Below are 22,400 nucleotides of genomic sequence, written 5' to 3'. Positions count from 1 at the left end.
TTGGCCCAAGCTTAAGACCTAATGGATCTTGTCACCTGTCTTTAGCCAGACCCAGACCTAACCACTCTTTGGTTGTATGAAAGGACACAAAGAGGAAAGAGCACCAGAGAGGAAGGGTATCACACCCATGCACTTGAACTTTTCACTCACAATGCTCACTAGAATTGGGCTCATCTGGCCTAGAATCCAGTCCACTTGGAGAGGACACTTCTTTTCTGGTGCTCACTCTAACGTAGGAGGGAAATTGAGGACTGCCCTAAGACACTGGGCCGGGATTGGAATCTATGTTTATCTGCCCCCAAAGCCCATGCTTCTTCTACTGCTTTCAAGGTCAGTGGGTCAGGGAAACAGAGAACCTGGACATGGCAAAGTATGATCATTTCACATCAGCAGAACTGTTGTCCTGTTTTTACTGTTATTCAGAAATAGTAATTCTTGCCTCAGACTGTTACCACATACTACAAACAGAAGATCTGAATCTAAAGAAACATAAGGAGGATGCTCATTTTTAATGGATATCAGAATAACATCTAGTTTTCTACACCAGTATTTCTGCAGTTCAGCCTATAGCTATAGACAGCTTTACTTTGATAACATAGACCTGCTGCATTTCCATAAAATAAAACTACAAGTGATGAGTACTTTTCAAAGCTCCTATTAATTTAGCACGCAGTGTCTAGTGAAAATGACATTTAAGTGTGGTATTTGGTTCTGAACAGTATTAAGTTAACAAAATATTATTAGAAAAATGTGACCTATCCTTCTTGCAGGTCCATAGATGTTTTTTGCTGCTGGTGGAGAGTGCGCCTTGGCCTCTGGGGCCTGGGCTGGCCCGGACTGTGAAATAATAAGCAGGTCTCCAGGTCAGCTCTGGGTGAATGGAAGGCTGTGGTTTGCTCTGTAGAAATTTCAGGTCTTGCAGGATAGCAAACTGCCTGAAGCACAACACACAGTGGATTACCTTTTGAACTTCCACATCACCAGATTATTTCAGTTTAAGTTGTTTATAAAGCAACCCACAGAACTTCCTAGTCTGTCACAGCCTTGGACTCACCAGAGCCCTATCATTTTACCAACCCCACAGGGTGGAACAACATCTAAGAGTCTGATTTTAATCAGACTTTCTCTCTTTGGTCTTTGTGTGCATATATCCCAAGTACACATGCACACACAAATGCCTATTTCCCCAAAGATATGTAGCCCAACACTGGGGGAAAATCTGCCCAATTTTATTAAGACAGTCTGTGTTCCAACAACAGAAAAAGAGAGAGAACTACACTTTCTCTCGAGCACAGCCTTTGGGGTCTTTCAGAATATGCTCTTGTAAGCTGTACCTCAAATGACTTCTGACTTACTCTCCGTGAAAGGAATGTACATGAAACAGTAGTTTACTGTATTTTTTTAACTACAAGAGGTGACCTTATTTTACATTTTGTTAACAAAATGTGACGTGTTTTTGTCAGGTCCGTAGATGTTGTTTTGCCTTTTTCTTCTTAGGGTTAATTTAGTTCAGCCTCTGTTTGTTTGTTTGTTTGTTTGTTTGTTTATAAACATTCATTTCTGAGACAGAGAGAGAGACAGAGCATGAATGGGGGAAGGTCAGAGAGAGAGGGAGACACAGAATCTGAAACAGGCTCCAGGCTCTGAGCTGTCAGCACAGAGCCCGACGTGGGGCTCGAACTCACGGACCGCGAGATCATGACCTGAGCCGAAGTCGGACGCCCAACTGACTGAGCCACCCAGGCGCCCCAGTACAGCCTCTGTTTTAATAATGTTAAGCCATAACAGACAATTTTAATTTCCTTTCCTCTTGCAAATAGAATTCTACTTAGAGTGTGAAATGGAGCTTTTTGGTTCTGTGCCTTGGGTAGTATTTTAAGTAATTTCTAGGAGCAGTTTGTGTTGGGCCCCGTGTTGAGCACATGCACTGGTCTCCCCATTTCCATAGCCACACTGTTTGGAAATCGGGTTTAGGAAGATTTAAGTGGAAATCGGTTGAGTGGTAATTTTACAGTCTGCATATATTATCCTGAGTACAGTCTAGACTTGTTATCCTGCCCGACAAGCCACTGATGTGTTGTGATTACCAGTGAACTGCCCAGGTCACATGTACTGAGTGTTTTACCAGGATTATCTTTGTTTCTCTCTACTTTGTCACTGGGAGGAGACCTAGTGGAATGAATGCTTGACCTTCTACTGGTTAAAGGTTTTGAAGAATCTAAGCCCCAGTACAGGCAATTCCAGAGTTGTAACAAATCTTAAGGCTGCCTGCCATGTTTTGCATGGATGATGTGAGCAACATTTCATGCAGTTCTAACTTTTTGAACTGCCCTCTGCCTTGTCCAGGTTAGCACTCTGTAAGCAGCGCTGCGCCTCATTTATTTCTGCACTGAATGTTCTACAACACCTTCAGCTTCGGTACGGGAAAAATCCTTCCTGGAAGTCACTTCAGCAAAAAATTAAATTACAATGTGTGAAACAGTTGCAACATATGTCAGGAATTCTGAAATTTTTTCTGCGTAGTTTATTGTGTTTCCAGAACTGTGTACATTAATCAGCTAATCCGCAGATGAAGGAAGCAAATGTTGATGAGATGTGAATTTTTATTTAAAAAAATAGAAACAAAGTGACCGTTGTGAACGATGTTTAGAAATCATTGGATTTTTTGTGTTTATACACTGATATGTAGAAGCCATTTATGCTTTCCTAGGTGCATTCTTTAGTCTCCTTATTTCTCTTTTAATTCAGTTTTTACATCTAGTGGTTCAAAGATTTGGGGAGGGCGAGGTGGGCGTTCAGGCAAGTCTTTGTGTGCCTGTTTTCCCAGGAGTTTCAGTATACAGACCCTAAAGAATCATCTGGGGTTTATAGATCAGAAAGTAACAATTGCTCCATTGATTTTCAAAAGGCATGGAATCCTGTAGGCAGAACCCCATTAGTCTGTGCCCATAAAGGAACCAGCAGCTTTTCACTGGTTTACTTGTTAAAGATTACCAGGCTTGATAGTACTAAATTTCAAAAGCTGGCAAAGTTAAGAAAAGAATAAGCGAAAGTAGCAACAATTTCCCAGTGATTGTGGCTTGCTATTGTTTGGGCTGTTTGGAAACCAGGCATCAAAGGAAATTTTCTTCTGAGGGAATGGTTTGAGATATAGTGCAGCTCAATTGTTTTGTGTTGTGTTTAAGTTTCAAGTTACAGAAACAATCACAGATTATGTCTTAGCAAGCAGTGTGACATTATAGCTTCCCTCTTCAAAGGTGTTTGGATTCTTATCCAAGTCTATACTTAAAAATGCCATTAATCTTAAAATTACATGCAGTTGTTCCTTTTTTTTTTTTTTTCTTTCCCTCTTTCCAAGTGTCATTACGTACCTGTTTGCTGAAAAAGTTGCTGTGGCTCTAAGATCTTAAAGCAGAACAAGAGATGAGTTTTTTTGTTGTTTTTTTTTAAAGGAGGCTTTCATACAAAGTAGCCTGCTGGTTCTGCTCCCTGTGGATTCCATTAAAGTCTTTTCCTATGGATTCCTGATTCCTTTTCCCTCCCACCTTCCATGAAAGATGTAAATAAATAATTCATTATTATTCTCTTTCTTTTTCTCCCTCTCTTCTCTTTCTTCTCTCTCTCTGTCTTCTCATACCAGACTATGAATCCTCCTCTTCCCCCACCCCCTCTACTGGCCTCCACACCTCCAGGTGCTGCTGCTGCTGCTGCTGCTGCTGCTGCTGCTGCTGCTGCAATGGGACCGAGACCCACAGTGGGACCCACTGACCAGATTGCACATTTACGGCCTCAGACTCGCCCCAGTGTGTAAGTGAGGGTGTCATTTATTACTGCTTTAAAGTTTATTTCAAACTAAGCCCAAACAGCAGAGGTAGAGAAACACCTTTCTGATATGAGCTGGTGACAGGCTTATGGCTCACCAAAGTGGTTTGTGTTCTGCAAACTTACACCCAGTCATGCATATAATTAGGAAACTGCTGAAACCAAATGGGCCCAATACATGAGCTCAGTAGGCAGCCATCCTGCTGAGTGGAGGCCTTTTGCAGTCTAGGGAAACATAGTGTTTGCTTCTTCATAATATTATATGCACATAGTGCCGTCTTTTTGTACAATTCCTGTTTGAGCTTTTGGTCTCCATTTTCATTCCTTACATTAGGATACTAAGGAACAGGAAGGCATTTTCCACACAAATCAGATCTAGTGCAAATATGCATTGGAAAAGCTATAAGGCCCAACCATAAGTATCCAGAAAAATCTAATTGTCTTGTTAACATTTACCCATGGCAGAATACAGCTAGATTTTTTGGCTCCTACATTGCGTGATTTTATACATGGAACAGTTTAGAACCCTGGCAAAAACTATTGGTTAGCGTTACCTGCCTGGTTTCCATATGTTGGTGGCATAGTCACCTTGCACTGTGGGGTGGTTTTGCACTCTCTATGACCTGGACTTTTTTTTCCCTTTTGACTTTTTCAAATTCAGTATTTTTCCTGGCTGAGCATACAAAAGCAGGTGCAACCCAAGCCTCTAGGTTCAGCTTGTGTGTGGAAAGCAGCATGTCGTGCCTCCCAGCAGGATTTCGTGCCATATGTCCTCATGTGGGGCTACTTCCCACGTCTTACCAGTGCTGTTTGAAGAGCTCAAGTTTCCCAGTGGGTCCCTAAACCCCAGCAGCAGGTTAGGCACTTTGGGAAGTGGCATTAATTCTTTCACACCCTGAGAATACCATTTGGTGGGATAGTCACCTTCACACTGGGGGGACCAGGTGGGCAGTTCTTAATCAGGAAGGCCTCTATCTTTCAAATGTAGGCAGCAAAACCTCTTTCAATGGACAGTTACCAATGCTACTTACAGGCTAAGTATTATATTTTCTGTTTATATCTGTACAAAATATTCAAGACTTTGTACCAAGGAAGAGTTTTTGAGCATGCCAGGGTTTGTCTGTTACTCAGCCTGAAATCAAATATTCTTTTCTATTCTAGGTATGTTGCTATATATCCATACACTCCCCGGAAAGAGGATGAGCTGGAGCTGAGAAAAGGGGAGATGTTTTTAGTATTTGAACGTTGCCAAGATGGCTGGTTCAAAGGGACATCGATGCATACCAGCAAGATAGGGGTTTTCCCTGGCAATTATGTGGCACCAGTCACAAGGTATGGTTCTGAGTAAATGGCTTACTAAGTTCTAGACAGAGAAGCTTTGTTTTTTTCCATGGTTTTCAGCCTATCCAAGTTTCCTTCTCACACTATAATTATTGCCTGTTACCTAGCCAACATTTTAAAAACTCCTATCCATATTTGCTGAAGTCTCTTCTACTCAAATTCTTAGCTTACTTTTCACATGGGTATATGTGAAATTGTAGGTTTCTACCAATAAACGTACTGGGGTTTAAGTTATTTGTTTTAAGTTGTATGTGAGAAGATCCAACCATTTTCGGTATTTTTCTGTTCAAAAGTAAAAAATATCATGTTTAGTATAAACAAAAGCTATATTATTAACACTTACATGTTTACATAAGGCTTACTATATGCCAGGCAGGCAGATTTCTAAATGGATGACTCATATTAATTCTGAGTCCTTAAATAACTCATCGATATAGTCACTATTATTATCCCCACTTAATAGGTGAGAAAATGGAGGCTTGGAGAGGTTAAATAACTTGTCTATGATCACACAGTGAAGAAGTGCTTAAGCCTATGCGTCTGGCTCTGTATTTATTCCAATAGCGTGGGGTTTACCTCGGAAGTCCAACAATAATTTCTATAATATAGTCAGAAATAAAATTCCTGAAATACAACATTGATCCTTCATCCTTCTCAATTAAGGGTGATTTTGCTCCTGAAGAGAATTTGGCAATGTCTGAACACAGTTCTGATTGTTGCTGTGGAGGACGTGGGAGGAGGTTGCTACTGGCATGTAGTGCATAGAAGCCAAGGATGCTGCTAACTGTCCTATATTACACAGCACAGCCTCCTGCTGAAAGGAATTATCTGACCCAGAATGTCCCTGAGGTTGAAAAGCCCTGTTATAGGATACTAGGAAGTAAGAGCTTTAATTATACAAAATTTTCTTTCTTTTTTCAAAATTTTCTTTATTTAAAGGTAGTCTACCTTCTGGTCACTAAGGAAAGTAGCCTTAGAGACTGAATGGAAGGACCTATAATGGCATTGAGGGAGCCCCAGTTTTAGCCACTGGGCTTTTAATAAATGCTCTAGGTTTAACTGTGTTAAATCATTCCTCAAACACCCTGATTTTAAATAAATGGCTTAATGAACTGACATGTTTGTCAGCTGTTGGCCTTGATTTATAGGTTGGCCAGCAGCCTAATCAAATGAAAATCACTATTGTTGCAGATGGTGACAGAATGTTAGCTTTAATTTGACTTGCAGATTTTTAATCAATATAAACCTTCTTTTCTGTATATGTTAAAATCTACATTCAGGATCCAGAAAATGGCAGATAGACCTTCCCTGGCGAGGAAAAAAACAAACAATAAACCACCACCACCACAACAACTAAAGGAAATAAAACAAACCAAACCACAAAAAAAGACTAAATTAATGAAGGAAAGCAGTTTCATAACATTCAAAAACAAATTATTAACAGTCTCTGAAGAGATGCAATAAATTCTCTGTTATTTATCGTAGTAAATAAGGATGTTTGAGTTAATGAAGTTTTCTACTTAGTACAAAGTTACTATGTGTAGAATTGTTATTTAAACGAATTTAGAATATTAAAAAAATACATTATACAAAACTACATTGAACTAATTTAATTTAACTCAACCTGTAAATGTTTGTTTAGAGCTGGCTGTATCCTGATAACTGGAGGAATGTGGAAGAACCATTTCACACTGGGCCTACTTTCAAGGAACTTTTACTGAATCAGGAGTATTTAATACAGAATTTACATTTTTTTTTTTTAATTTTTTTTTTTCAACGTTTTTTATTTATTTTTGGGACAGAGAGAGACAGAGCATGAACGGGGGAGGGGCAGAGAGAGAGGGAGACACAGAATCGGAAACAGGCTCCAGGCTCCGAGCCATCAGCCCAGAGCCCGACGCGGGGCTCGAACTCACGGATCGCGAGATCGTGACCTGGCTGAAGTCGGACGCTTAACCGACTGCGCCACCCAGGCGCCCCCAGAATTTACATATTAAAAATGACATATTTTGTAATCAAGGGCTGTAGAAGGAAGAAATTCACATGAAACAATAGAATCATACATAAGGTCTTAAGCCTAAGCCTTAGGCAAGGCTTCTTAAAAGGACAGGATTTGTGGACCTTGAAACATACATGAGATTAAGACAGGTCAAGAGTAGCCAGAGAGAACATTCTAAGAGTGTGTGCATGTGTGTATGTGCACACACATGCACGTACACAGGCACTTCTGTGATGTAGAACTAGGAACAAGCAGGGAGAAGTGCAAAAATCATGAGCAAAGCTATGCAAATGTAACAAAACTGCTAATGTTACTAGCAGCAATAACAAACAAATCAGCTTCTTTGAGAGCTAAAGCAGAAGAATCCAGGACCTTATAGGCAAGAGGTGTTGGGCCTTGATCTGGAAAGCCGAACCCAGTAACTGAATATTCTTGAGCAGCGTGCAATGTATAATTTTCTATGACTAAGAATGTATTTCAAGACCTTTCTCTCCCTCAGGGCCATCTTTACTTTGAATTTGTGATTCTTGCATTTTCTAAAAATTATTCCATTCATTCTTTAAAATGTTCTGTCTTAACGCCCTGAGTCATTTTTCTTGCATTTAATTGTTCTCTCTCCCATTTTGCTGATGGATTGGGCTTTTTGTCTGTGTTTCTGTCTTGGCAGGGCCGTGACAAATGCTTCCCAAGCTAAAGTCCCTATGTCTACTGCTGGTCAGACCAGTCGAGGGGTGACTATGGTCAGTCCTTCCACTGCAGGAGGGCCTGCCCAGAAGCTCCAGGGAAATGGTATGGCTGGGAGTCCCAGTGTTGTCCCCACAGCCGTTGTGTCAGCCGCTCATATCCAGACAAGTCCTCAGGCCAAGGTCTTGTTGCACATGACTGGGCAGATGACAGTTAACCAGGCCCGTAATGCTGTGAGGACAGGTAAGGAGGAGACCAGACTGAAAAGTATCAGGAAGAGGGTTGCTTGCCTAGTACCAGATCCCTTATAACAGATGTTGAGAAGAGCAGATGTAATATTAAAGTCATGAATAACATTAGGAATTAGAAGCAGGCACAGTCTAGTCAGTGGCACACTTCACATCTGCTTATTTTGGCTAAGCCTGTCCCCCACATGAATTCAAGCCTGATCTACAGATTGAAAATCTGAAAGAAATTAGGCTGATCCTGAGAATGTCAATAAGACTTGGAAATATGGCTTCTGCATTCAAGACCATATGAGCTCAAATCTCCCTGATGCCAGCCGCGTGACCACTGCATCATACTCCATGAACTAGTGTGCTGATGATTTCTGATGAACCTAATTCCAAGTTTGTTTTAAACCCAATGGGATCTTAAATACTTTTCTTCTTCTTATAGCACTGAAAACCTACCAAGAGTCTTGGGTAACGGTGATAGGGTAGACTTGTAAATTCTGTCAGAAAAACCAAAAGATGGAAGATGATTAATAAGAAAAGGAAGAATAATTTTATTTACTTGTTTGTTTGTTTGTTTGTTTTAAGAAAATGGAGAATAATTTTCAAAAGGCCTGGAGGCCAACCTAATCTGACACTGTAGAGTACCATCAAAGACCGGCTGTGTCCATAAATCTGTGGAAAGACTTTTTAACTGAACAGCCTGGGGTTATCGCTAAGCTTCCAGGCTCTCAGTGGACTCAAGGGCTGATCTGGAAGGAAAACAGTGTCTAAGGACCCAGCTAAGATTAAGTGCTTTTAAACCACTGTGCATCCATTACTTCTTATAAAAGTGCAATAGCAACCTTTCATTATGGTCTGATGCAGTGAAATGACTCATGGTTTGGTGAGTAGCATTTATTAGAAGGTCAAATTTTGCTGTTTTCTCTCCCATCACTACTAGTTGCAGCACATAACCAAGAACGCCCTACAGCAGCGGTGACGCCCATCCAGGTACAGAACACTGCCTGCCTGGGCCCTGCATCTGTGGGCCTGCCTCATCATCCCTTGGCCTCCCCACAACTTCCACCTCCAATGGCAGGCCCTGCCACCCACGTAGCTGCCATCAATATGGGTCGAGTCAATGCCCCCCTGGCTTGTGCTGCGACTGCTTCACTGACCTCTCCGAGCATCACCACCGCCTCTCTGGAGACTGAGCCCAGTGGTCGGACAGTGACCATTCTTCCTGGACTTCCCACCTCTCCTGACAGCGCATCATTGACTTGTGGGAACAGTTCAGCAACCAAGCCAGATAAAGATAGTAAAGTAAGACCAACGTCCTGTTCCCCTGCTTTATGTTGTATCCCATCCTAACTAATGAAAGGACTCGTTGTTGAACAATGAGTCCTTCAAGTGCTCACCATGTGTGAGACACTGCGCCCATTGCTAGATTCATGTTTCTCTGCGTTGAAACACCCACTAAGTTGCAAGCCTAATATTGGATGTTTAGGGAGACCACAGTGAATAAGACTAAGTCACTTTTGTGCAGCTTACATCTTATGGAGGAGTTTCTTTTCTCCTTTAGTTACTCATTCTTTCATCATTGTGCTGTCCTTAATTCTTCCTGTTCAGTCAGTTCTGCAAAAAAATATTTAATATACAAAGCAGTTGAAATTATTGATCAAAAAATGTTATTTGTGGATTTATTTTTCCTACAGCATATTAGATTATAATGAGCATGGATAGTTTTTCTCTTGACGTGAAATAAGGGTGAAAAGCTATTTTCTAAATCCATAGATGTTTAAAAAAGCTCTCATTTGGGGCTGAATTTCAAAGAAAATATAAATGGAAAGCTGTGTTTGAAAGACTAACCTATGGTTGGGTTTGGAGACAGGTGGTTGGAGGCAAAGGAAATTGATGGTGATTGAATGTGAACAGAAATGTAAGAGGGATAACAAAGTCTGGATAATTGTATTATAATCAGATGAAGTGACAACCTGAGGAAAATATTGTATTTTCTTCAGTATTTCATGCATGTTCTCCTAAAGCTCTAGCCAGGTTCTGGGAAACTCTAGGCTAATCATAAACTCTGAGCCACCTGGTTCAGTGGTATTGTATGTCGCTCTATTTAAATGGTTAGGTAAGCCTGTAAATAGGAGTTTATAAGGAAATAAACTTTACAGCCTACTAAAAAGTTAATATTTAATTGTTAGGTTAACATGAACGTTTTTGAAAAAGATTGGTATCTGTTCAGTGTTTATAATTAACTACATTAAACTTGTACTCAAGCTGACATGTTCAACTTTGTCAAGATCTTTAAAGAATTGTTTTGTACTTTAGAATTTAAGGTTTTAGGACAGTGTGTCTCAGGGCCCTTGTCACTAACAGACTCTTCAGCTTCTGCCCTCCCAGGAAAGAATTCATTAAATCTGAGCCTTGAAAGGGACCTGTGCCAGAGAGAATAAGGGCTCCCCAAAGACATCCATAACTTAATCCCTGAATTTTGAGAATGTGTTTTCTTCTGTGGCAAATGGGATTTTATACATATGATTAAATTAAAGGTTTAATTGAGATGAGGGGATTATTCTACATTATCTGGGTGAGCCCCATAAAATCACATGGATCTTACTGAAAGGGAGGCAGGGGGATCAGGTCCAAAAGAAATGTGGCATCAGAAGCAGAGATCAGTGATTCAGGGAGGGAGCCACAAGCCAAAAAATGCAAGAAGCTTCTAGAATCTGGAAAAGGCAAGGAAACAGATTCTTCACTAGGGCTTCTGTAAGGGATGCAGCCCTACTGACACCTTAATTTTAAGACTTGATTTTTACCACAAAGCTTATGGTAATTCGTTATAGCAGCAACTAATACAGGACCTAATGGGCTATTCTGCTGAGTTCCTATCCTTGACAAATGGCCACTGGTCTCTGTTTGGACTCCTTATTTGACCTTGAGTATCCTAGCTCCAAAGTGTGCCATGCCATTCTCTTTATTTTGAGGAGCTACATAGAAAGTGTTGATCTCCTTTCTATATGATGCCTTGACTTATTTAAGAATTATCTTATTTTTTTAGGGCTACATTCCTGAAGTTTTTGTCACTGTTACTTATGTCACAGATTATAAATTTTCCTTCCTAAATCTACTACCTCATTTAGTGTTCCGGATCCACCAGGGAGACTTCTCCTGGTTGATATAAAATCAATAATTCCATAATTAACATGATTCAAGTGTCATTTAGTCTATACTCCTCCATCATGTCTATAAGGATATCATGGGAGAACTTATGAGATGCCTGTCAAAATCCAGAGATCTTTTGCATTCTCCCATCCAAACTATTCCCCAGTCTCCCCATCATTTCAGCTGTTACTCATGTTAGCAAGGGTCTCCTAGAGGAGTCTCTTCCTCAGTGTTCCTTTCATTTGATACACTGTTCTAGAATTTTCCAGTCAGTTGGCAAAGAACAGTGTTGTATTCTTTTTGAAAATTAGGATTACACATGCCCTTCTTGACCTTTTGAGTTGACCTGATCTCAGGCTCATCAGGATCTGTCAAAGATAATTTGCATTTTCTGAAAAGAACAGTTGCATTTCAGCTGTGAATTTTCTCTGTATGCTGGGGTGATTCATCCTGGCACATAATTATTAAATCTCTAAACTCCAATATCTACACTCATTTCCCTCCTGTCAGCATTTGTTCTTTCTAGTCTGAAGATTATCCTTCTCTTTCTTCATACCTTCTGAGAACCACCATCCATCTCAAACAGCAGGTCTATATTTTTCCTCTTCTTGTTTCAAACATAACTTTAAGGTTATCCACCCCCCCCCCCTTTTTCTTCAAGTTTAAGCTGTTATGGGCCATGATATGTTCTTTCTTATGGTCGCTTCTCTTGATCTTTTTGTACTGAGTCCTTTAAAAATTTGAGCCCATTAGTCTGCTCTCTGGGAGATCACACTAGTGCCTTTAGATGTCTCCATATTTTCATCTGCTCAGATAATTTACAGTTGTATGGTTAGAATATCATTCTGGAGAGCCTGCCCATTGCTCTTGAAGTATCTTTCCTTTTGAGTTTCAGGTCATGCATATATTTTCTCTGAACTTTTAAAATCAGTTCTTTTAAACTTTAGAGTTCAAATCTGACTATAGCCAACTTCTCTTTGGGTGCTTACTTCGAAGTTTTCAATATTTCTGTACACCATCCGAACCACTCCACTCCCTACCTGGTCTCTACTGTTCCCCCAGTTGATCAGAATTAGATCCAATGTGAGATTAAATTATGAACAATTCAAGAAAAATGTCTATCAGAGATTCTAAGTTTATAGAGATCCTAGTTTTTGTTGAGACTTCCAACAACTATCTAGGTATTTGACAATTCCCTAGTTATCTCCATCTTCTTTCATCATTTTGTGATCAGCATCATCCATTTACTTAAACTCTTTAGATAGTGTGTGGTATATCTGCCAAATGATAGCTTGTCGATTTCCCTGTCCTTTTCTCTATGTGTAAATCGTCTGCAGTGAGCTACCTACCACTGATGTTCCACAGAGACATACAACTTTTTGATGTGCACACAGGACTATTGCAGCCCCTCTCCTAACTGAGTTATTCCTTCTGAACAGTATTTTATTTGGAAGTCTTATCTCACAAAGTCTCAGAAGTGTGATTTTGTCCTTGACTTAAAAAAAAAGGGGGAGGGGTTTCTCCTCTGGCTCATTTTTGTCTGGTAACTGCATTCTGTGGTTTGATAAATAAGCATCTGAAACTCTATAATATATTTCCAAACATCATCTCAGTTACTTCTTGTTTGAAATCCTGGGCCTTTCTGTCATTGTTATTCTTCTTTCTATGAGATCCCCTATGTCTTCTACAGTTATCAGTTTAACAGCTTTATCTGAACATTTTTCTAACTTCATATTCAGTTTAAAGGCTTCATTATTTGAGTAGCTAGTCTCCAGGCAGATGTGTTTCCCAATCCTTATGAGATGCTCATGTGTATGTATGTATACATGCACACACACACAATGTTTTGTGTTTTCTTATTATAAAATTGTTTAAAAAAATACATATTTATTTAAAAGTGAGAGAAAGTCTAAATATCCAAATAGAAGACCTAAGTATGATCTAAGATTTCAAAGGTAGCCATTAATACTATGGTGTATATACGCTTTTTTCCCCCTCATATACCAAAATACAGTAAATATTATTTTGGTATATTAAGCTTTTATCCAGAAAATAAAATCTTTTTTTCCAGCACCAATTATTGGTTGTTCTTATATTCTCTAAGTTTTGTTAGAAAATATACCGACACATACTAAAAATTCTAAGAGTTTGAGTAAAAACATATTCAAATCAGGCAGCACCCACTCTATCAAGGAACCAGGGGCAAAAATTATGTAAAGGACACACAAAGCAGAGCAAGGAAGTTATTTGACTGGCTGTAATTTAAGTGGTTGCCTTATTTGGGGAAAGCCCAGTTGGCTGTTTGTGATTGGTTGTCCTTATAGGTTTTGATGTCCTTATAGGTTTTGAGGTATTTACAGGCTTAGCGTTTGGTTTGCTAAGGGAGCTGCTAGGGCTTTAGAATCACCTCAGTCCTAATGGCCTCTAATTAAATCTCTAATGGTTTAATTAATTTTACAATTTTAACCATCACATAGTAAAAGAGAAGAAACCATCTCTGAAGCACCACTTTATACCCCCACATGCTTCCATTTCCTTCCCCTACCTTCATAGTATAAGTTTTCTCTGACATATTCATTTATTTCCTTTACCAATTAGCAGAAGTAGGTATTGGTTCTCATGCCCTTTCCCATATTCTGGATTTGTTCCTAAGAGGTGACATTTCTACATGCGGGCCACAAAAAGGTCAACATTTAGTACCACAAACATCCCACCCCCAAAGTCCTACTGACTCCTTTCCTTAAGGAGCCAAGCACAGGTCTTCAAACAATTCGCTGTTTGAGGACCTTTGCTCTTATTCTTGGTTTTTTTAAGCAGAGGGTCCATCCAGTTTTTATTTTAATTTTTATTAAGTTTTTTTTATTTTGCGAGCGAGAGAAGGGGAGAGGGAGAATCCTAAGCAGGATCTGCGCTGCCAGTGCAGAGCCTGAGGCAGGCTCGATCTCAGGAAGAGAGATCATGACCTGAGGTGAAATCAAGAGTTGGATACTTAACCAATTGAGCCACCTAGGCATCCCCATCTAGTTTTTCAGTGCCCATTTTTGGGGCATCTGGCTGGTTCAGTCAGAAGAGCATGTGACTCTTGATCTCAGGATTGTAAGTTGGAGCCCCATGTTGGGTATAGAGATTACTTAAAAATAAAATCTTGGGGCGCCTGGGTGGCTCAGTCAGTTAGGCATCCGACTTCAGCTCAGGTCATGATCTCACAGTTCGTGAGTTCGAGCCCCGCGTCGGGCTCTGTGCTGACAGCTCAGAAGCCTAGAGCCTGCTTCGAATTCTGTGTCTCCCTCGCTCTCTGCCCCTCCCCCACTCACACTTTGTCTCCCTCCATCTCTCAAAAATGAATAAACGTTAAAAAAATTTTTTTTAAAATAAAATAAAATAAAATCTTAAAAAAATAATAAATAAATAAATACCTGTTTTCTTCTGTTCTGAACACTGTCCTAAAGTCCCTACTGATCACTTTCTTTGCTCGCATGATTTTCCTTCCTCCCAGTTCTTATTTCACTGTCCAAACCAAGTTGGTCTGTGAGCTTTGCCATTTCATTTTCTCACAGAGAAGTTATTGTCCATGTTAAGTAATTGGAGTCACATTCCTGCCCGTGCCAGCAGCTGGGATCCAGACCAGCTGTGGACAGTGCAGATGTGCACACAGTTTCAGAGTGACTCTTAGGTTGTGCAACCTGTAAGCAAACATATCTGCTCTTATCACTCCATGGAGTAGATGTGCTTCTAGAGTTGTTGCCTGTGCCGAACTCTCAGAAGAAAAGAGCAAAGGCCGGGTTATCCCACTTCCACCCCTTACTAGCAGTATGATTGTAGGCAAGCGTAGAGAATAATGGCAATGGGAATACTACTGATTCCTGTCGCATCAGGTGAGTGTGAGGAATAAATGTGGAAATCTTTATAAAAGCATGTAACAAGATTCTTGAACCCAGTGGTGTTTGATCATCAGATTTCACATGGCCTTTCCCTGTCTCCATTCACTTCTTTATTATTTTTTTAATGTTTATTTATTTTTGAGAGAGAGAGAGAGAGAGACAGAGTGTGAGTGGGGGAGGGGCAGAGAGAGAGGGAGACACAGAATCTGAAGCAGGCTCCAGACTCCGAGCTTCCAGCACAGAGCCCGATGCGGGGCTTGAACTCACAAACTGTGAGATCATGACCTGAGCTGGAGTCGGACACTTAACCGACTGAGCCACCCCAGGCGCCCCACTATTCACTTCTTTAAAGAAGCCTTTCCTGGGTGCCTGGCTGGCTCAGTCGGTACTGCAAGTGACTTGATCTCAGGGTTTTGAGTTCAAGCCCCATGTTGGGTGTGGTACCTACTTAAAAAATAATAATAATTTGAAAATAAAAATTAAAAAAATTTAAAAGCCCTTCCAGAGCTCCCCATCTCAGCACCCCTGGTCATTCACTCTCCTCTTACCCTGCTTTATTTTTCTGCAGAGCACCTGTTGTTTTATAGCCATGTTTATGTCTCTGCTAGAGAATGTGAACCCCTTATTGTCTTATTCACTCTTGTATTCCCAGAGCCTCACACGTTGTTGGTTCATATTTGACATTCAGTTAATATTTGTTGAAAGAGTGAGTGATTATTATTAGACAATCATATGAATTAAGCTTTGGAGATAGATGCCTTATCTAAGAATAGTGACTGATTGTTGGGAATATGACTGTAGATATTTGATGACAGTGTCCCAGAAGAGTATTTATCTTTTGCTTCTTTCTTTGTACATCTGAAGGCAAGGAGAGGAATAAAGAAGATTCAGTGGGTAGAATGTTTTCAGCTTCGTGAGTTGCTCAAATCAAATTTATTTTTGCTTGAGAAGGAGAACTCGAGGTTTCCCATTTTGTATTCATCCTCCATGATATGACTAATGGAAAGCTATTTAGTGATGTTCAGAAATTATTTTTACGTGTAGAAATTACTCTTTCTCATCATCTGGCAATTATTTTCTGAACCAAATAGTTGATCTTCTGAAGAGAAGATTATGGGTATAAAAACATTATTCCATCTAGGAATAATTTCTTGAAAAACCCACAGGAGAAGAATTATTAAGGTTCATGTTCAAAGATATGTCCCTTTTTCATGCATGTTAACACTACATTTGAAAAATTGCTGAAGTGTAGTCCTTATTAATTCATCTATAATTTTCATTTCTGCTGTTGGATTCTGAATAAAACAAAGGCACCCTTAGATGATAAGTGTCGGTGTTTGCAGAATTATCTCTCTCCAGCGGCACACTGTTCTGCTAACATAGAAAACATGAAAATATGGTATTAAAAGCACACTTGGGTGGAACTAGGGCAGCATCTTTTCCTTGTAAGTACCCCCACCCCGTACCCCCACACCCTGTCACAACACCTAATCCTCTGCCTTCTGCTCAGTGGGTAGTCGGCATCAGCTGATGATGATAACATATCTCTTAGAAGTCATTAAAGCAAGCTGTATTTAATGTGTTTAATCATTTTAGATGAACCAAGTCATCTTTCTTCTTAATCACTTTAGAGGCTGTTCCCTGAGCGCCATTCAGTTAACTGAATTTTTCTGAGTGCCCAGAACTGAGCTTTTAAGAAACATCTGTAGCTGTGGCTTGCTGAGATTGTAATTTACCGCTGGACTTGATGTTCTCAGTGGATCTGTGGGGGTCCAGGGATTAGAGCGTGCTTTCTTCCATCATGGCAGGAATAGCTGGAAGTTGTGGCTGACTGCCCCCATAGAAGTGTAGACGTTATTTTTTCTCAGCTCATTTTTCGGCCCTCCAGACCTCAGGCTCCCTTAAAAGAGTGTAGCTGTGGCTTTGGCAGGTGTTTGTTCAGCCCACTTCACCGCACATTGTATGATTTGAGAATTACAAAATGTCCTCTCTTATTCTTTTAGCCCTGGGACTCACTAAATCATCTCCCTTCCTCCCCCATCTCAGTCTCTTTCAGTCTTGGCCTCTTGGCTCAATAGATGCATCTTTGCATTAGGCACTGGGTGGATGGGGTGCAGGCATCAAGCAGGTAGTCCGAGTTTATAGGGTCGTTTATTGGAATGTATTAGTAGCCCCTTGGAAAATGAGAAGCTAAATAAATGAAGCAAAAACCTGCAAGGTGAGTTAAGGCCAGGCCTTGAAGAAAAATGCCAAAGAACCTTCCTCAGGCTGGGATGGGGAGAAGGGGGGTGTGGATCCAGTGTCTGGCTCTGCTCATCTGCAGCCTGCGTTGAGCTGTACAGAGATGACTTCAGTGCTCCCACCATCTTTCTCTGTCCCCCGCTTCCAACCCATGGGTTGGTTCATACTGTGAACAGTATTCTCTAAATGGGGCCTGCAGTTTCCTGGGATTCTTTTTCCCTGGAATGCTTTATCATCATCTGGCTAAATCATTACTTTTGTCTCTTCCTTTTTCCTGCCGTTCTGTCTCTAATGGATCTGTGTTTTTATGGATTCAGACCCTTTTCCCCAAGGGATTTTTATTGAATATGAACTAACTCATATTCTCAAGAAAAATTCCTCAGGGTTCTATCTCCATGTGGGCCCCTCATAATTCTATTTCTCTATTAGTGGACCTTAGTGATTCCAGATTGCCTCTAGTTTTCTAAAGAATTATTTCCCTCTGAAATGTTTCCATTCAGATGACTTGGTAATGTCACTGACATCTTAGTAAAACAACGTGAAATGATTGTTGTCTATGCTTGGTTGTCAGAAAGAACATTGACACAGGGTTTGGAAATGAAGAAAACCTAGCTCTAGGTCTGGTTTTCCTAGCAGTCCAAGGAACAAGAGTGTCAAAAGAGACAAGAGATTCTAGAGATGGTTTTTGTGGAGAAAGATGCTGGGGAAAAATTTTTTTCCTACTTTTGCTTGCAAAGAGACATAAAAATGTTTTTGATTATACTGCAGCTTTATTTAAAATTTTGTGGAGTTGTTTTGGCTTTCTAATCCAAGATATTCTTGCACAATAGAAATGGTTTCACTTCTGTCATTATTGGCTTATTAAATTTCCTCAAGGTGGTGACATCTGAGAACTGTTTTAGTCCTTAACCCTGATCAAGACATTACTCTCCATAAATGATAAGGATCAAGTCTATGGATGGAGAGTAAAATGCTCTATGGATGGAGAGTAATGTTTAGTTCAGCACATAAGAATTAGAGGTAGTATAGGCATAATCTCAAGAAATTAAATCCATAATCAGAAATTTCCATTTTGTCCTACAATGTCTACTTCTGTCTTCACCAAGCCAGAGATGTGACTTGATGAGTTTTTTTGCTTTACTTTTTTACCTACTTCTTCTGCCTCAGTAGAAGATGAACAGTGGAGTGTCATACAAGCACAAACATGCAGGCAGAAAGGGAGAGGAAAGACAACCAAATGTCAGGTTAACATCATACGGGAAGGAATTGGGAGCTAGATCATACATAAATAACCAAATATCCATAGAAATGAATCTTAAAAGATCAAACCAGTGGCACCTGGCTGGCTCAGTCGGTAGAGCATGAGTCTCCCCATCTCAGGGTTGTGAGGTAGAGCCCCACGTTGGGTGTAGAAATTACTTAAAAATACAAATCTTAAAAAAAAAAAAAAAAATCAAACCAAAAATAGAAAACTAGCACCCTATCGATTGCAATAACAACAGTACCATCCATCTCTAATTAATGTACTTTTTTTTTTCCTAGAAAGAGAAAAAGGGTTTGTTGAAGTTGCTTTCTGGCGCGTCCACTAAACGTAAGCCCCGAGCATCTCCACCAGCCTCACCCACCCTGGAAGTGGAGCTGGGTGGCGGGGAGTTGCCTCTGCAGGGAGCAGTGGGGCCTGAGCTGCCGCTAGGGGGCGCCCACGGCAGGGCCGGCTCCTGCCCTGCCGATGGGGACTGCCCGGCCCCCGCTGTGGCCGTGGCTGCTGCTGTGGCCCAGGACGCTCTTCATCGGAAGACTAGCCCCCTGGACTCCGCTGTACCCATCGCTCCACCTCCTCGTCAGCCATGTTCATCCCTGGGCCCTGTCATGAATGAGTCTAGGCCTGTGGTTTGTGAGAGGTGAGTTCACTGTCGTTCCCAGAGAAACGAAGAAATGCAAACAAGCTTTGTGCTGGAATATTTATTCCAACATGAGGATACTTTTCCACATCCTCCAAATTCGTTTTAACTGAATTTGTAGTAACAGGCAAGCACTGGCCTTCTTGTACCATTTGCTGTGCTCCTTACATGGGTTAGGCCTCCAGCCTTCCTTTTGTTTATTTTCTCCAGACATCCCCTCCAGAATTGTAACCAGATGAAACGTGTTAATCCCTGGAACTTGGTTCGCATCTACTTCCTTCTTGCTTCTCTTCCATCGCCAGCTTTTGCTCCCTCCTTTCATCCTTTGCCTTTTTTATTAAACATTTACATAAGTACCTGCTGGTTGTAAAGCAGCTGGAGAATTCTGCCAACCAAGAGAATTCTCTTTTTATTCTTCCTGAGCTAGGAGAGTATGCCTAAGTTCTGAGAGACCTGACTCCCCCTCCTGACACTGAGTTGGTTGGGTTCCACTCGGAATGAGGGGCCCTGTGTTACTGATCCTGGCCTTGAATCATGATTACACATGGGAGTAGTTTTGTTTGATACAACCAGTGGGGTTCTAGGAATATGTTAGGAGAAACTATATATTTAGCAAGACAACTATCTGCTAGAATTATATGAATTAAAAATGAAGCACCAGTGGTTGGCCAGGAAAACATCATGAAGCACACTAAAATAGTAGACTGTTTTCACATAATCCATATATATATATATAAACATTTGTTTTTAAAAGTGCCATCTGTTTTATTGTTTCTATAAGCTTTATTCCTTCTGTACCTGCATTTTATAAATCACATTTCTGATTTGTGGAAGTGTTGCAGTGTAGGTCTCATTTTCAGTTACTGATTTGAAGTCTTACTATAAACTGTTACACATTCCAATAACTTAAATTTACAGATCTGTATTTCACATGGACATCTGTACCCACAAAATTTGAGGCCTTCATTCGTATAATTTGAATTATCAAAAAATAAACTGGACAAGAAGAAACTTTAAACAGCCTACGTGCACTAAGTACAAAGTACACAATTTATTATATATTTTCATAGTGAGGTGAAATAGCTTTACATAGGTCTAATCCTTATAAAACCAGTTTTGAAATGAGACAGTACTCTGAAAAGTGTTCCTCCCCCACAAATAAAATCATTCTATCTTTCCCCCTCATCTGTTGTGCTCTTAGTAAAGCTTTGAAATTTTGCCCTGCATTCACTTAATCCTTTATTCTGAGAGTCAGCCTTTTTTCCTGCAGTAATACTCCGCTTTCCAGGGATAGGGCTTCTGTCCCTGGAGTTAGTCCAGGGACTTGTTTACTTTCTTTTGGTCACAAAGGCTCCTTCTTTCGTCCCCACCCCCAGGCATCGATCTGCAGTTTTTCCTTCATACCCTGAGTCTCTCTCCTCTTTTCCCTGTCATTTGTGGTGTTTGTGTGACTGTTCTGAGCGATCGTTCATTTTGCCCAGCCTCTCCCTAGGCACTGGCTCTGGCACTGCTGCCTCCCTCCCCCATTATGCATTCCTTTTCAGTTGCCAGATGTCCTCAATCTCTGTGGCTTCTGCATTCCTGCCCTTTCCTCTTAGAGGAGCTCATTTCTAACAGCAGGCTCCTGCTGTTCAGTGCATCTGAAAGGGAGAAATCGCTAATGCAGACAGGTGATGGTGGTCCAGGGAGCCGGGGATGCACATCACATAGGGAACATGGAGAATTTAATGATGGAACAGATGGGCATGGGCACTCTGGAATTCTCTGGCAGGTTTTTCATATAACCATTTCCATTTTTACAAGTAGAAAAGGGGTCTTTGGAGAAGATTTCTGCTCAAGTTTATATTTTTATAATCCATATGTTCAACAGAATATTAAATATAATAGCCAGCCTGACCAACTTTTCACCGCCCTGTTGCCTTCATACACTGATGGTGATGGTATTTATTTAACTTGTGTTCTTAGGTCCGACTGGCTATAAAAACAGTAGGAAAAAGGTGTGGAAACAGATAGTATAGGAAAACATCCTATTATCCACTGGGAATGAAAGTTTTTGGTTAGTAGGAAACTACCAAGTATGCCGTTTAGGGATTACCTGTTTTGATATTTCAAAATTTTTAACACAATTAAAAGTACTTAGTACTAAGAATGGAGGGAAGATTAACTTTAACATCTGTATGATTCAGAAAGTATTTCAGGATCTTAGATTCCTTGATTCACAACCTAAATAGCAACAACTCCTGCTCTGGCAAAGTGCAAAAGCCTGGGGTTCTTCTGGTAGAATTTTTCCTGATAGAATTTCATAGAAGTAGTTCTCATTGCATTGTATTGGTGCCGTATGAGAGCAGAGTATAATGAGAACAAGCATAAAATTTCCCCTCAAACCATGGCTCTGTCCCATAAATCTAAAGTAAAAGAATGTGACTAGGGCAGCCCTTCAATGGGAAGAAGCATTCACGTGATATAAGGACTTAAGCAATCTCACAGTAAGAAGGGATGAACCTTGAGGTGTGTTGACGGCTGTGGTGTCAGCTGAGACAATTCTCTGAGGAACAAAAGGATTCTTTTGTGTTTGTTAGAGGCTGAGGAAAACAAGCAAGAAATACTACATCCTGGAGGCAGAACATGTATAATTGATGACAGCAGAAATAACAGAACAGATACTTTTGACTCTATTTTAGATAATGGAGAAAAAATAATTAGGAAATTGCAAAGAGGAAGTAGGAATATTTCAGAAGGAATGGCAGTAAAAGAAAGTATATGTGACAGGCTTTTCTTTTTTTTTCTACTAAAACAGCATAGACAGATAAGGGCTTAAAGAGACACGGCACATCATCTCTGTGTATTTTGAAGTTTAGGAATTAAACTGATAACCACATACCTATAAGCCCATCTCTTAAATTGGAAAAGAACCTGTGATCTTTGATCAGGGATTAAGCTAGAACACTTGGAAACACACAAATTTGATAGAGATAGATTTACAGAAAGTCAGTCGGGTTTCACCAGCATGATTAATTTGAGTCAGTGACAATGAACCCACCGGGTAAAGCAATGGACATAATTTACTTGGACTTCAAGCAAAGCTACAAAGTGAGCTAGTATGGTTTTGCCAGTGAAATACTTAATTGGATATTAGATTGCTGTA

At 40.4% G+C, this 22,400-nt stretch overlaps 1 protein-coding gene across 1 annotated transcript in view; it reads left to right on the top strand.

The window, feature by feature from the left end:
• The window catches only part of SH3RF1 (SH3 domain containing ring finger 1), a 180,021-nt gene that overhangs the window by 149,341 nt on the left and 8,280 nt on the right, over positions 1–22,400 (top strand). The window contains exons 7-11 of the mRNA XM_049631314.1: positions 3,641–3,807; positions 4,984–5,154; positions 7,830–8,089; positions 9,023–9,384; positions 18,897–19,255. Of these exons, the coding sequence (XP_049487271.1) occupies positions 3,641–3,807; positions 4,984–5,154; positions 7,830–8,089; positions 9,023–9,384; positions 18,897–19,255 (1,319 nt within the window). The remainder of the gene's footprint in view (positions 1–3,640; positions 3,808–4,983; positions 5,155–7,829; positions 8,090–9,022; positions 9,385–18,896; positions 19,256–22,400) is intronic.

The sequence above is a fragment of the Panthera uncia genome, chromosome B1 (assembly GCF_023721935.1).
Source record: "Panthera uncia isolate 11264 chromosome B1, Puncia_PCG_1.0, whole genome shotgun sequence".
Classification (NCBI taxonomy): domain Eukaryota; kingdom Metazoa; phylum Chordata; class Mammalia; order Carnivora; family Felidae; genus Panthera; species Panthera uncia.
The sequence above is the reverse complement of the archived record's forward strand: the minus strand, read 5'-3'. Positions and strand labels throughout refer to the sequence as shown.